This window comes from Perca fluviatilis, chromosome 13 (assembly GCF_010015445.1).
Source record: "Perca fluviatilis chromosome 13, GENO_Pfluv_1.0, whole genome shotgun sequence".
In the NCBI taxonomy this organism is placed as follows: domain Eukaryota; kingdom Metazoa; phylum Chordata; class Actinopteri; order Perciformes; family Percidae; genus Perca; species Perca fluviatilis.
Genome location: NC_053124.1, coordinates 20,684,408 through 20,701,386, shown reverse-complemented (window position 1 = coordinate 20,701,386; position 16,979 = coordinate 20,684,408). Strand labels below are relative to the sequence as shown.

Genomic DNA, 16,979 nt, shown 5'->3' with positions numbered 1-16,979 from the left:
ACACACACACACTTAATGTGTGACTGTTGGGAGTACAGACTGACCATTCATCACAACTTCTGCGTAGACTTTATGTGTGTAAACAGACAGTAAAACTTTGTGGTTCCAAACGAGAAATCACTCAGATAGTGTTTTTAAAACACTTAAACAGAGAAAACAATGCCTTGTAGAACCACATTACCCAGAATTTGATGTTAAACTTAAAAGAACAATAGCTTTTTTTTCCTGCACATTTTAACAACAGCCCTCTCCTTGTTTTCAGGACGTCCTGAACAAGGATTACTGTATTTCTGTTTTTGCACTTTGCACTACAAGTTGTTTTAAAATTATTTCCTCATGAAGCTTGGAAAAATCCAAATTTTAGAAAGTGCCCTCTGTATTCAGTTGTTCTGGAAATGTCTTGGCCCCTAAAAGCACATAAAAACAAAAAATATGTATTGAACGGTCATAAAGATGCTAACATCTCATATAAATATTGACGTTCATGGCCAATACAGCTGACATAACAGGATACTTTAAACATGATTGCCAACTTTATTCTGTAAAAGTGAAATTAAAAAAGTTTAAAGAAAAATGTATGGTGACTTTCTGGGGGCCAGATAATTGATAACTAAGCATCCAGGCACATCAGATTTCCATATCACCTGGTGAGATGTTTTTAAATTTCTATTGGTTAAAAAAGGTCAAACATGCCACGAATCCTGTGCACTCAATAGACAATAGACTTTTATTTATTAAAGACTGCATGCTTTAAAGATTAAGGCCGGCAATATCCCATATTTTTCCTAATGTGAACAAATCCTATGAAAAGAAAAACAAACAAACAATCTTACTAACAAGTAAGTTTGTGTATCTGAAGCTTTATATAGCCATAAAGCTCCTTTGTTGTCCAAAAACTTAAAAAAAAAACACATCTATGAGTCACACTGAGTGACATGTTCATTTATTGTGACTCGCACACAGAGAACAAAAAAAGAGATTCAGACTAGATTTTAAATGTTTGTATTTGATGCATTACAGGGCTGTACAGAAAAGTTGCTTTCCTCAGTGCATTTATTACCATGAAAATGAGCACTTTATTTTCAGTCAATCATGCACCTTCGTGCTGATGCTAACACTGCCTTATGAATATGTATTAATCCACTGCTGAACATTGTGCACTACAAATTCATTATTTACTTGTTTGTTTTACGTTTGCTAAAAACTACATTGCCCAGCTGTTTTAGGAAAATACTAGATTTTTTTTTTTTTTATGAAACTAAATATTTGTGACCTAGATTTTTTTATTTTATTTTATTTTTTAAATGAAACAAAATATTTGTGACCTGTTTTAAAGATTTGCACCTTTGGTAGAAAAAAATGGGCTAAATGAAAGTGTTGAGAGACACTTTACTGGGATTTGTTGTCAGAAAGAAAATTTTTAAATATTGCCAATCTTATTTTTTTATCCATTTTCTTCTTTAAATATTCTGTCCTGACTGCACAACTGCTTGTCCAACATGTTTACTTTCAAAACATCTCAAACCACTGTCTATATTTTGGGTCATTTTATGACACAGGGAGTACAAATTCCCCTTTAAAAGCTGTAACCATGTGCCATGAGGGATGTATCTTTTCTCTAATCCCCCCATTCCTATCGCTGAGTTTTCTACTCTCATGATGATAACAATGTTGTGTTTCCTATCTAGTAAACAAAACCCACTATCACTCACGTCTACATCTCTCCATCCCTCTCTTTGACCTCCCCTTCTCCTATCACTCCTCCAAACAAAAAGTCTAATATCTCCTTTCACTCTTATAAACCCCAAACTGAAATCAAACAATCTGACCTTTTCTTTAACAACCAACAAACATCCACCTCATTCTCTCCTTCTTTCCCTTCATCTCTCCTCTCTCTCCATTTCTATCCCTCCCATAAACACAAAACAATCCTTTCATATCCTGCGCTGGCGTGAGAAAACTGTAGGAAAAATGACAAGCGTCCAGAAAACATCCGAGAAATGGTGTGAAAGTGAGTGTAGGGCAGAGGTCACGAAGGGAGAAAGTGGGCAGGAAGGAAGGAGGGTGAAAGAGAGAGTGAGAGACTGAGAGCACGAGGAAAGGAAAGGAGGAAGCAGGTGTTTTTTATTAAACAAAACATGTGAACGGAGTCAGGTGTAGCATTCAGAGAGGAGAAAAGAAATGCCACAGATGGAATTTGGGAGCAGATTTTAAATATTAACATCAATATTCTATTATTGATAAGCATCTGGTGGTAGGTTTTATGCCAACGCTAGCTGTAGGCTGCAGGCCCCTTATTGTCCCTGCAACTAACTAGATCTCTTTTTTATATTCCTCTACTTAAAAAGGGACAATCATCGTCATGGGCCTTCCTCGACCTTGGTCCTGGCTTAATAGATTCTATTTCTGACTCTTAATCCACTTTCAGTCATCTTACAGATTGACGTGCACATGTGCACTTTGTGTGACAGTTTGTGTTTTATTTTGTCATCTCTATTTCTTTTTTTGTGTTTTTTGTGTTGCAAAAAAGGAAACATTTCATAAATAAAATCTATTAAAAAAAGGGGCAATCATACAATGAAAGTAAACATGTAGCTGAAGCCCCAGCAATACGTTGGTCAGGTGTTTGAGTATTGATGTCTGATGCTGTTTTTATTTGTGCACATAAGGAGGGGGAAAAAAAATTTTGATTTTAATTTTCTTATTAATAACTTTTCGAATATGCAAGTGAGTGTAACAATAAATATATGGTTAATAAAATTCCAGATTAGGTTTTTTACATCGTTGGCATTACAAAATGACTTTTTGATGATTTTATCCACCGTAAGAGGACATTTTTGTTCCAATTTAAGGTTATGATATACCCATTAACCTTTAACCTGCCGTGTCTACTTCAGTCATTTACCTTATTTCTCTGAATCCTCTTGGATGAACTGTTTTGTTCAGTTACTGTTCATAAGGCCAATAGCTCAGCAGCCACTTATTTGCCACAGCGTAAACATATCATAAAGGTTTTTGAGGCTTTCCAGTGAGCTTTTAACCAGGAAGTAGCAACAAAAAGCTACTGAGGTCAGTAACACCGATGTTGAGTACAGCCACTTTTAAACGCTTTAAAATTTTGTGTTAAATGTTCCTTCTTACATGTACTGAACATCTCTAATAGAAAGAGTGACAACGGTGTTATTAACAATTTGCCCAAATTACAATAATAAACATTGTTTTAGAGGACACTTTGTGTTAGCCTACATGATACCAATGAAAATTCTGGTCTGAAGGAGCTTCAGTAACTCTTATTTCATGGATCAAATTAACCCATTTCAAATAAATGTATTTCTAAATATCTGTATTTAAAATAAGTAATCCACTGTGATTCAAAGTTGTAAAACAAAGAAACATTAGTTTCAAAATGATGGGAGTGTGCACAGCTTTTATAGGCACTATAAATGTTGAGCTAACAGCTTTCTACCTAACATCCTGCAGATATTTGTGAAACCTAGTGACCCAAACTCTGTTGAGATAAAAGCAAATAACAAAAAGGTAACAGCTTGTGCTACCTGCTAATTTTCAGCCGACATTCATGCTCTCACGGACTGCAGAGTGGACGAAGGAAGGGAAGAGTCAGAACAAGCAAGAAGTGAGGGGAGAAAGGAGTGAGTCATTGCACTTCCCAGCAGTAAGCTAAGGGAGAGAACATCAATCTCATAACAGACACACACAGTCTCCAGCACCTACACACAGACTCACAAGCAAGGTCATCATTAACAAAGTGCCTAGCAGAGTGAAATACTGAGTGATGTATGGTTCAGTGTGTGTGTGTGTGTGTGTGTGTGTGTGTGTGTGTGTGTGTGTGTGTGTGTGTGTGTGTGTGTGTGTGTGTGTGTGTGTGTGTGTGTGTGTGTGTGCAGCTGATGACAACAAACTGGCAATCAAATCAATGCAGGAAAGAGAATAGTATTGTCTTCAAGCAGATTATTTTTACACTCATTTGGAAATTATTGCAAGGTAAGAACTGAACTCCGAACCAGTCATGGCTTTTTCTTGACTGATGGTATGTGTTTTAATTATTAACCATTTTTAGATTTTGGATTTTAGTTACTTTTATCCTTTAATTTGACGGTAAAGCTATTAAAATTTGCTATATAAATAAAGTTATTAATATGAATGTGTGAATGGACTATACTATATACACACACACACACACACACACACTTATATTGAGTGGTTTTAAAGTGTGTGTACGCGTGTGTGCATAGGGGTAAAGACCCCCGCCAACCCTCCTCTCTATGAGGTGGCATTAAAATTGAATGAAGCCTGCATGTAAACACACACTCACACTCGCAGCTGCTTCTAGTCAGCCAAGTTATGTAACACCACTGCAGTAAACTGGCTACCTCCTACTGTGAGACACACATAGACAGAGGAAGAGATTGAAACTGAGAAAGAAATTTAAAATGTTAAATCTGGTGAATGGCGATTTCCAAATGTATTTATTTAGCTCTATTTTAAAGCCTTTACCGTCTGCCAATTACATTAAAATACGACTATAAGTGACTGACAGCAGGGATGCAGGCCCTTACACAGACTGACCTATCACACACAGGAAGCTCCAAACAGCATCACCTTCCCTTTAGCTACCAAAGAAGCGATCAATAAAGCCAATCAGCAGTAATCAGTCAGTAATCTTATGTAACCACAAATACAGTTGGTCAGCAAAAAGCCTAGTTATAGTGGTGTATTCGGGTGCCAATTAAAAATGACAGAAAAGTTAAAGGAATACGCCACCATTTGTTGAAATAGGGTTATTCACCGTCTCCTCTATATTTATATAGGTGGGCAAACGCATTTTTGTCTCACTGCCTGCATTGTCTTAGTCCATCAGCGCCACTGCTATCTTAGTTTAGCGTAATGAATGGAATCCTTTGTTGTCGTTAGCATGTCGTGAGAAAAAGTGACCCCAACAACAACAAAAACAAAACCTAATTACTTCTTGTGGCCTGCGTATTCACAACAAGTAAAAAGAGCAATGCAGATTAAGACTAGACGATTTCCTAGGCAGATATTGACTTGGGACTATATTGGGTGGAAGTAGGCTACAGCCGAAGCACTGCTACTCGGGCACAGAGATGCCCCCGCGCAGTAAAAAAAAATCTGACAAGAGTCCACTACTTTTCTCTAAGTAAATAGATTTTTGTTTTAGATTACTCCCGCCTTTATCATTTCAGCCAGATATATGACTGTACAAGATTAGTCAGTATCCATCCATCCATGCTTTCAGCTATACTGTCAAAGTCAACTAGCAGCAGTGAGAGAGCAGATGTTTTTCTACTCTCCTTCTTATACCACTTCTCCTACTGGCTGTTACTATAGTGTGTGTGTGTGTGTGTGTGTGTGTGTGTGTGTGTGTGTGTGTGTGTGTGTGTGTGTGTGTGTGTGTCTCAGTTTTCTAGATTTTCTAGTCTTTTTCTAGAATTTTTCTTTGACTGACTACTGTACTACAGGCCAACTTGTCTGTATTTTATGATAAATAAATTGATGTCAAGTGAAAAAAAAAATACATAGAAACAGTAATATTTCATATAGTGAATACTACATAGACAGTACAATCCATTTAGGCCCAATTCTATTACTATATTAAGATTATTTGTGCTCACAAATATATTTTTGCACAAGATCTTTGAACTATTAATGTAAACATTTGGTAAGTAGATCATATTAATATAAGATTTGTATCTTTGATGGAAATTTCTCAGCTCTCATCTGAGGATCAGGGTGCAGTTATGATTTTTGGTTTCATGCTTCATGGCCATTCAAACACACTGGATGAGGAGAATTATTTGCAGCAGCTTGGTGTCCCGTTAGCCTTGTGTTGCGATCACTGTAGAGCTCCAAGGTTACTGGCTGTGGTGTTCTGAACGAGCTCTAGGTGAAGTGTTCATGCAGTGTCGGTGTTGTGTTTGGGCCTTCTGAAGGCCATGTGAATCTTATTAAACAAAACATCTGTGATGGGAGCTTGATAACCCAAATGACCAGCCTGCACCTGCTGCACACTCGCAGGTGTTTACACAGACAATCATCTGAATTATTAAAGAAACACATGGAAACAATTCATTTGCAAGTCAATTTAAATATATTAGATCACAATTTTAGATTTTATATATATATATATATATATATATATATATATATTCGTTAATTCATCCAAACCAAATAATCTTATAGAACACATCAAATTCATAGCGAATGTGTGTCTTTTGTTGAACAGCGCCCACTGTCGCTAAAATAAGATGTAGAACATGTATGTCAAAGTCATAAAGTAATAGTAGTCAGTAGCACAACATCAATCTACGGTTTGCTAACATAAGCCACCATAAGCTGCTGGTCATACCAGACCAATTAAAGCTGCAGCAACAAAACCCTTGAGTTGAACAAGACCGTGTTTTGTGCTTTTTGCTCATGAATTGATGATGGATGTATAGATAGATGGATCTGAATGTCTTTATGCGCTTTGTGTTTCTGTTTCACTGCACAACCAGTTGCCCTTTTGGGACAAATAGAGCGAATGATTCATTAAACTATGAATTTATCAAAACAATAATATAATAACATTATGGTGATAATTGTTATTTGCAACCCCTGTTTGAAGAATTTGTTTTTCCTCATGTTTCTTTGTGAGTGCTCCATGGTGGCTTGTTTTTGATGAATTCCCCTCCCTGCATGGACGGGGAGAGCTGGGAGCAATGTGCTGACACACACACACACACACACACACACACACACACACACACACACACACACACACACACACACACACACACACACACACACACACACACACACACACACACACACACACACACACACACACACACACACACACACACACACACACACACACACACACACACACACACCTCTGCATTCCTCACATATCTTACACGTATAGCTCACACATACCTAGCTTATCGCCTGTTGCATGGAAAAACATGCATATGAATGCACAGAATATGGCTTTGTCTTAAAGACTAAAGTTTCTGCTGACTCTGCACTTGCATCAACACAAACACACATTCATGTACCACAGTTTTGATTACCATAGAACTCTCTCAATGACCCGCTCATGGTCCACGCACCAGAGTTTGGGAACCCCTGGCATTAATCATCGCATAGCAGTGTTGCCGTTTGCCTTGTCTTCTGTCCACTTACACCAATAACCCGCCCTGTAACGGTGGCGATGTTAGCAAATAACCCTTTCTTAAACCCTTTTGTGTCTCCTTGTGTGTACAGTGATAACATTAATAAATGAACAAAGTTACTGCAGCGATTATATAAAGAGCTATGAATAGGAAGGCTTTAAATAACTGACTAGACTGGTGTGTTTGTCTCTCACTCTCTATGTCTCTCCGCAGAGACACTGGCAGAAATGTACAAAGATAACGGGGGACTGAAGATTGTGGTTAAACGGCCACCACAGCAAGAATAATATTCACACTCTCAGTGGCTCTTATTTCTCCCCTTTTTCTATAGAGATATTTTTTCTCTTTCCAACATACTGTATTTCATCTGCCCCTTGATGAATGCTAGTGTCCTTGTGTAGTGTAGTTAACTCAGATATGTTACATTTTACACATCTATTCACCTACTCTGTCTTCTATCTACTCTGTCCTATGAATGACTGGGTCAGATTATGGTGATTAGTCACTGTAACATCAACCCATATTACTCTATCTGCAAGGTCATCCACTGGATTAGACCAGCTACCATGTTAGGATCACTCAGTGGATTATGTTACCTGAAACGCTAGCATAAACAATGCAAGATCAAGCTGCTTTGTTGTACAATAAATAGCATACTACATGTAGCATGCAACGTGCGAATCTAAATTTTGTTGATTGCTGCATAAATTAGCATGTAGCTCAAGTCAACTGAGTCATTGATGTTAGATTATAATAACAATTAAGCATTTAAAAATCACTGGATTTGGCAGCTAACATTGGTAAAATGCTACAGAACAATAACAATCACAAATGACAGAACCAGATGGCATGCTGAGCTCGTATTTTGAAAGCCTCAGACTGCTGCCAGCAGAAGGCCACTGGTCCAATGAGCTGCATGCTAACATGCTACCATCTAGATGCCATGATACATGTGAAACCGTAAATACAGTGGTGTGTCAAACAGTGGAAGGTGTATCCAAGGAAATTGAATAAACTAACGGTCAAGACACTAGTACAGTGAGCGGAGACTTTCAGCAACAGAACCTGGAATAATAGAATGACATTTCCTGTTGGACTGTAGAAATCTCCTTTAAAGTGGTGATAGAATGCAAAACCGATTTTACCCTGTTATAGTTGAATAACGACAGTTCAGTGGGTAAAAAGGACATACATAGAAGCTCAAAATCCCATTGACACCCCTTTACTATGAAAATCTCATATTTTGAAACTGCCGCTGAAAACGGGCGAATCTCAACAAAGCTAGTTGCTTGCGTAAGCATCTCAAAATCCGGAACCTTAAGAGAACGGTCACGCCCCAATATTTACATAGGCTACACAACTGACCGGAGATCAGGTAGTCTTCTGAATCTAGCTAGGTCAGGCAGATCTCTGCTATTCCATTACAAAATTCACTTCTGAAACTTTTTTATGCGAGAAATCAACTATGTAAAGCTCAAATATGGGCCGTTTTACAAAAATGGATGGCTAATTGCAAATTTTGTCCGACTGTGGGTCGGAATTAAGCGGCCGGTGCTGCCTGGGTTGTTGCCTCGCCGCCCGGCCTGCTGTGAGCTCCGTTACGGCTGGCAGCCATACCCGCGCAGAGTCACCGGTAACACCGCTAATGGACCACTAAACGCCGCGGCTCTGACAGAGCTCCAGGGCCTGCAGCTCCCCTCTTCCTGCTAGCTAAATGCCCGGTGTGTGTGAGTGAGAGCGCGGTCAGCAAGCTTGTTACACCAGCAATCTGTTACCACAGGTTCCAGTTACTCTTTTAATGTGTGTAATTATAATGTGTTGAGTTATTTAAACAAACGATTGGGGAAATAAACGCGCTTGTCCGCGAAGTCTCATTGATAGCCTCGCGTTGGATCGTAGCTCTATCAATGAGAGCTAGCTAGAACCTCTTAGAATTCCTCTTGGAATTCACAAATATTCATTAACTTGAAATCGGACACCGTTGTTAGCTTTATAAGACCTTTAGGTAGATGTTGTATAAGTGGCGTGACGAAATTCAAACTGTAAATATACTCAAATTAAGGCGAAAAGGAAGCTAACTATCCGTGATTTGTAGCTAGGATTGCAGGGACAGTCACAGCTAACGAAACACCTAGTCTTCACAAATATTCATTAACTTGAAATCGGACACCGTTGTTAGTTTTATAAGACATTTAGTTAGATGTTGTGTAAGTGGCGTGACGAAATTCAAACTGTAAATATAATCAAATTAAGGCGAAAAGGAAGCTAACTATCCGTGGTTTGTAGCTACACATAGATAGGATTGAAGGGACAGTCGCAGCTAACGAAACACTTTGTCTTCACAATTATTAATTAACTTGAAATCGGACACCATTGTTAGCTTTATAAGACCTTTAGTTAGATTTTGTATAAGTGGTGTGACATGTGTGTAACATGTGGTAACAGATTGCTGGTGTAACAAGCTCGCTGACGGCGCTCTCACTCTCACACAACGGGCCATTTAGCTAGCAGGAAGAGGGGAGCTGCAGGCCCTGGAGCTCTGTCAGGCCAGCGGTGTTGGTAGTCCCTGCTGTGGGCTGCGAGCCGTGACAGAGCTCCAAGTACCTCATAGCAGGCCGGGGTCTGTGAAGGAAGGCAGGCCGGGCGGCGAGGTAGCACCGGCGGGCGGCGAGGCAGCACCGGCGGCTGAACTCCGACACACAGTCTTACCAAATTTGCAATTAGCCATCAATTTTCGTAAAACGGCACATATTTGAGCTTTATATAGTTGATTTCTCGCTTAAAAAAGTATCAGAAGTGAATTTAATAACGAAATAGCCCGATAAACAATGTATAACTTTGCAGTGTCTGAAATATGAGAGTCTCCCATGTGTTTCTATGTAGTTTGCTCATTCTGAATATTCATGAGCATACCATATTTGGAAGAAAAGCTCTTGTTCCAAATAGAGCCATATTCACAGGGTAGTTAAGGGCCTAATAAAATATCATTCGGGCAATTTTCAGCCCAACCAATGTTACATACCTCATTAGGAGACCTTAAGGAACAGTGTAAAATACCCTATATAATCATTCTATCAAGCACCCGTTGGGTCACCTTCAGGCAGTGATTTCCTGATACCCAACAAGACTCATGTGGTTTGAAGCAAACAAGCAACTGTGCGTTATCTATAAGATCTGCACTCCAGCAGGAGTCAAAATATAAAATTATATATATATATATATATATATATATATATATATATATATAATATATATATATATATATATATATATATATACTTTTGTCAAATAAATTATCCACAAAATCATCCATTAAACAGAATCTCTGGCTTCACACTTAATATGACCTGAACTAAGAAAAGTAATTGATTCCTTAAAGTGAAAGGTGTCTGTGCCATAAAATTATTTTAACCAGTTTCCAAAATAAATCAATTTGGTAGAATGTGAATAAGAAGAACATAAATTGCTGCACTAGAATAAAGAAAAGTTAATTCATATCAAGGACAAGTTGAAGTTTTCTCGTCACACTAGCCTTTTCACGTTTTAAGAAAATATGACTTTTAGAACTTAATTAGTCAACATTAAATGGATGTAATTTAATGCTTCACTCTACATTAAAGGACATTTTACTCTAGAAAATTGGCTCAGTGTTGAAGGCCATCATTTTATTCAATATCACCCAAAACTAGTTTCTGCCATTATAAAATTAAATTTACCTGATAATTACTGCTGATAATATGGAGCTACTGCAACTGGACATGCAAATCAGATGAAGATAAGTATCATGATGCTTAAACATCTTTCTGTGTACACTTTAGAGCTCAGAAAGCTTAAGCCTTATGCAATACATCATCATCCTAACCAAAAAGATCTCTCTCTCTCTCTCTCTCACACACACATCGGGTTTGATCATTTGATTATTGCAGACAATAAGCTCTGTGGCAAACACAACGAACTACACCACGGTCGCACGACTTCAACGTCACCACCACTAACCTTCCAACTTTAACGTTACTTACTTTTAATACATACTTACGTTTAATGACCCTGACAACCTCTCACATAATCTCATTTAGCCACTCTTTAGCAACAGCCTTTTTGAATATGCATAAAAAGCTTCAAAATTCACGAGTGGGGTATTTACTGATGTATTTTAAGTAGAACAAAATGTGAAAATCTCTTGAGCTGGTATTAACCACAGCACATACCTTATTTCAGGCAACTTACCAAAAAACCATAGACTTCAAGATGAGGAAACTGGAAGTGCAAAAATGCCAAGTCATATCTGGGTTTTAGGACTCATTTCTGCAGCACTCTATTATGAGTGATACATAAAATACTACTGCCAAAGATAAATCGGGTTTGGTTATTTTCCATGACATACCTTTTTTTTCTCTGTGCCTATCTCACTGGTTTAAGGGAGGCAAGACTAAGTTAGGAAAAAGTTATGTGTGATGGGATTGTTCCTAATGTATGTGTCTAAAACCTGTGTCCTAGTCTGAGTGACTGCTGCCAGGAGCTCAGAGACTAAAAGAAGAGCTCTGCATGCTCTTCACACAAGACCTTGTAAGGTAGAGGTTTCTTATCCTTTCTCTGGGTTGTGAAATATGGACTCCTTGACCAAACTGTGTCTGCTGCGCATACACACAACTCCCCTTCTCTGACCCCAGTGTTGTGGGGTTACACACACACACACAATGGTTTCACTCAGTGCAAGCCAGCTATCCAGCTAATTCCAGTAGCTACAGTCAGTCTCCAGCGTGCATGGAGCATTAACCACATGGAGGGGGGGGGTCGATATTTGTTATCCCAGAACTTGGACCTCCGCCCGTAGAGTTGGGAAGGGGGGGAGGAGGGGGAGGGGGTGTTCGCAGTAGTTTGTTTGCAGGCTGAAAACATGAATCAATCTGCACCAGCTATTGTGGGGTAAAAAACATGAAAACATACAACATCTAAATAGATTCACAAGACAAAATCAAACTTAGCTGATCATGACAGTATCACAACAACTGGAGAGTAGCACAAAGGAATTCCAAAAAAAGTTGCTCAGGACAGGGAGAGAAACCTTTCCAAAATGCCACTGTGAACAGACCTTAGGATTACCTTAAATCTGCTCTGGTGATGAACCCACAAAGCATCTGTTCAGAGTATTTTAGCATCTTTTAGCTCATTTTTTTGTTGCTCCATGTCTGCTGGATGTGTAAATATTGCAACGGTTTGCTAACAAGTTCGGTATATCAACGTGATAGGTCAATGTTGTTCCACATAAATGAATTATTTCTGCTTTCGCATCTGTTCCCACAACAAATGTGGTGCTGACTGATTGGCGTCTCAACAATAGCTGCAATTTGAACACATCTCCTGTAATACTGCCACCACCACCTCAGTTGCTCTGTAGTCTATGTGGGTGTCTTAATGTGATGTGGTTTTTTTTGTATATGTGTTACATGTATTATGTGTTTTATAGGTGTTGTTGTGCTATGGAACATGATGAAAAGAAGATGTGTGGAAATGATTATCCCTATGGGACAATAAAGACTCTCTATCTATCTATCTATCTATCTATCTATCTATCTATCTATCTATCTATCTGGCACAGTAAATGTGTGCATCTACAACAAATTAGTATGAAACTCAAACATGTTGCACTGCACTCTGAGTTTATTTGGATTGAACGCAATCCCTATGATCAGCAGTCAATTAGCCTGACATGAAAAGACAGACACGACCAGATTAACTCTCCACATCAGTGATAAATCTCAACTAGACACCGAAATCCCTGCTCTGTCTGCTTTAGATTTATTTATTTCAGTGGACTAATCTTTAGCCGTTGTACCTCTCAGTGGCTCCAAAATCTACTAAGAGGGGCTCAGACACATCCTGATCTAAAGGGCAGCTATATCAGGTCTAAAATTAGAACAAAAACATGCAGCACCGTCACTGGTCTGATACTACAAGAGACAACCTGATAAAAAGGTTACAGTAATTATGATTACACGGTACTTACTGTTTTTAAGAATGCTATCATTATTAAAGCGGATAGTGGCTTTTGCTGCCATAAGATATTAGACTTTTGGGAGATCTCAGTACCATCCTTTTGAAATACAGTAACAGAAAATTGGAAGTGTTTCAAAGCCTTTCTCCCTGTGGCGGCCCTTCATGGGTGAGCCAGCCAGGAGTCACGGTGGCCACAGAGCGTCCTGTCACTCATGTCGCCTTGGTTATGTAAGCTAGGAGATCACACTACGCCACTGACGGGGAAGGAGAGAAAAGGAAAAAAAGGAGGGGGAAGAAAGAGGGGGGGTGGAGATTGCATGGGAAGTGACTTTGAATTATAAACAAGGTTACGGCTGTTTCAGCCTTTTATCTCCATTTCTCTACCTCCCCTTTATCGCTCTCATGTTCTTCCCCTTCTTCCCTCCCTCCTCTCCTCCTTTTCACTTTCACACCCTCTCCCCTAAAGGGCTCCAGTGTACTACAGACGAAATTGGACTTAGCGACAGCTGTCAGAGACAATGCTAGGTGCAAATGACAGTACACTCACTGTGACTGTGTGTGTGGGTGTGCGAGTGTGTGTGTGTGTGTGTGTGTGTGTGTGTGTGTGTGTGTGTGTGTGTGTGTGTGTGTGTGTGTGTGTGTGTGTGTGTGTGTGTGTGTGTGTGCAAGATAGCTAATCTCTAGGCAGATCCAGTGGAAGTCCATCTGAACAAGGTGAACAGGAGGTGGGATACATCTAGCTGCCAAAGTGTCTCTTTAATGCCAGAACAACATCAGGACAAACAAGATGACTACCTGTTCCCCCTCACAAACTATATTAAGTTACCAGCACTTTGTATTCTAAATATTACTTCTTATTCATATGAACAGGGATGCAATGTTCATATCCTGAATAAGAATATACTTTATTCTTCCTTGCAACTATCATCTTGGACTTGGGGAAATTGTAACAAGCATTTGCCACTATTTTCCACCATTTTATAAGAAAAAATGATCAATTACAAAGATAATAGTTGGTAAAATGAATTTTAATGTAATTGTGAAGTTAATTTTTGCAGCACAACTTTTGACACTGCTGCTTTATGTAGCGTTAGTGTAACAGATGGCCAATTAAAAGTCTGCTACAGTAGGAGAGGATGAAATGCTCTGCTTTGTTTTCAGGGGCTCGGAGGATGTGTAAGGTGGACAGCAGGAAGAAAGTGAGAACAGTAGCAGGTAGCAGGTGACTAAAGCGAAATTTCTTCTGGAACTTACCGCTGTTTTAATGTGATGCACCTGTGTTTTTATGTAAAATGTGTGGGGATCCTTTACTCACCTATTTGCAGCAGTACAGGTGTAACCAGCGCCGTCTCCATGGCGTAGCAGAACTCCCGGCCGAACATCACGGCCCCATGCATCACCCATCTCTTCAACGGTATGCCTTCGACCGATCCCTCGCTCACTGACTCCTCCCCTCCTCGACCTCTGCTGCCCCTTGATCCATGCGCCTCGCCTCCTGCTCCTCCTTTCTCCTCGCCCAAGCCTGATGCCGCGGAGTTTTTGCCATTAACCCCGCCCACCAGAGATCCGACCTGCATAGCATCGGCCTCTGTGTTCTGGGGAGGCATGGTGGAGGGCATGCATGCAATGAAAAAAAAAACAAAAAAAAACAATGGCCGCCCCTCTGACAAGCTGACAAATCGGAAAACTACCCCAATGGAAAAAGACAATACTACGTCCCTGCTTCCTTAAACTAGGTATCAAGTTACATGTAGTTTCTATAAAAATAGTAATGACTTTAGTAGTGACTTAATTACAATCTTTGCAAGCAACAAATTGCAGCCTGTGGTACTAACTGGCTGATTATATAGTAGTATGATCTATTACTGCTTTAAAATGTATGCAGTGCTAATACCACTAGAATAAAAACGAAGAAAAAAAAAAACTCATCTATTATTTATGCTCTGGCATGTTAATGCAAAGAAAACAAAAACTCAGCAATCAGTTGTCCCTCTGAACAAGTTGTCCTCCCAAAACACTGCAGCTAACAATTCAATATGTGTCGATCCCCCTTTCGGCTTTTTGTTTTGTCCCAGAGTTGAAAAAGAAAATCAGCTTTCCAAAGGCTTGTAGAAATTCCAGAGAAATGAAGGAAGCAGTTGAATTTTCACAGGAAGACTGTGTGGTACATTCCAAGAAAAAGTGCTTCTTTCTGTGTGTGTGTCAGGTGTGTGAACTGTATGTGTAAGAGTGTGTGTGTGTGTGTGTGTGTGTGTGTGTGTGTGTGTGTGTGTGTGTGTGTGTGTGTGTGTGTGTGTGTGTGTGTTTATGGCTTTTTTGTCATTGAGGTTTCTCCCTCTTTTTCTTACTGTCTATTACAAGCTGTAAAAATCCATATAGAAGACCATTCAGTAAGTTTCAGAGTCATTTTGTGTATAGAGGGCTGGATTGAGGGCTGGATGGAGGTCTGGATGACAGAGTGGGTGGGGGCAAAGAAGAGTCCGCGGGGGGAATGGGGAGGAGGAGGAGGAGGGCAGGCAGCGAAGGTGGGCGGAGCTCCTCTGAAAATCCCCATCGATTGGCTGATCAATCTGGAGGAAAACACCCAACAGGACGATAACCAGCAGGTGGAGAAGCACAGAGCCATAACACAGGCGTCCCATTGGTCAGGAGGAGATAAGTGGTTTGTTAAGGTGGATGAGAAGAGAGGGGGAGAAAAAAAAAATATATATATATATTAGTTATTACTTCAAACATGCAATGACCAGTGCACGGGAGCTTTGCTGCATATAAACAAACAATAAATTGATTGCTGAACTCTGCCTATAAAAGTACAAACTAATTTCCCATGTCTATCCTCATGGGACGCAATGACACCAGCAGTATTTTTGTTGCATCTGTAGAAAGAATTTTTTTGTTTAGTTTTTTCACCGTTTTTTTTGTGTGATAAGATAAACCTATTTCTTAATTCTTACTTGCCTCTTGGGATATCTCTTCATGCAGAGTTTTCGTCCTTTTTGCCTCCACTCAATACTATAGTGGTTAGTGGATTTATGTTATGTACTGTGAAATACTTTCTAAAACTCAACAGCAACTTTTCTTTTGTTTCTACAGAAACAATGTCCTGGATACGCTGTGAGCAGTTTTCATTGAAACTACTTTTTACCTGAAGAAAAATTAAGGAAAACAAAATTCCAGTCATCTTTCTTGTATTGGCCTGGAGGCAGAAATGTTAGAATTACAAATAAAACCAAAACTACCTCTGTCACCAGACACAGTCAGGGCAAGAGAGAAAAAGTGTTTTTGTGTTATCTTGGCAAAACCAACTCACGTGTTTCAATCTGTAAGTGTGAGTTGTTTGAGAGTACCAACATGCTGATACCACAACAGACACACACATTCTCCTATGAAAAGAGCCCATTTTTAAACAGTGTAATTGGTCTGAGCACATGATTCATCCTTGCAGACACTCGGACAGTCTTTCATACTGGACGGGGAGGATGAAAGCATGTGTTTTATGTGCTGAAACGTTTTCAAATTGAGCTACTGTTTCAAACAGAGGGCTTGTGTTATGTGTGTTTGGTGAGAAGAAATGAGAGAAAGGAGAGAAAAAAGGCACGAAGGCCTTCAGTTAATACCACGCCTAATAGAGAGAGAGAGAGAAACAGACTGCATATGTTCAATACGATTTCCCACAGAGTTAAATTCCAAAGTGTTTTTGTTTTTTTGTCCAGCAGGCCACTGGATTATAACCTGCGGAGACGGCACGTTTCGTCATACCCAACACACACTAATGCTTGCCACGTGAAC

General features: G+C 39.5%; 1 protein-coding gene across 2 annotated transcripts in view; it reads right to left on the bottom strand.

The window, feature by feature from the left end:
- LOC120571571 (solute carrier family 45 member 4) overlaps window positions 1-16,979 on the bottom strand; it is a 55,141-nt gene that overhangs the window by 23,394 nt on the left and 14,768 nt on the right. For both annotated transcript variants that reach the window (XM_039820602.1, XM_039820603.1), the window contains exon 3: window positions 14,506-15,760. In XM_039820602.1, coding sequence (XP_039676536.1) covers window positions 14,506-14,809 — 304 coding nt within the window. In that variant the 5' untranslated portion in view covers window positions 14,810-15,760. The remainder of the gene's footprint in view (window positions 1-14,505; window positions 15,761-16,979) is intronic.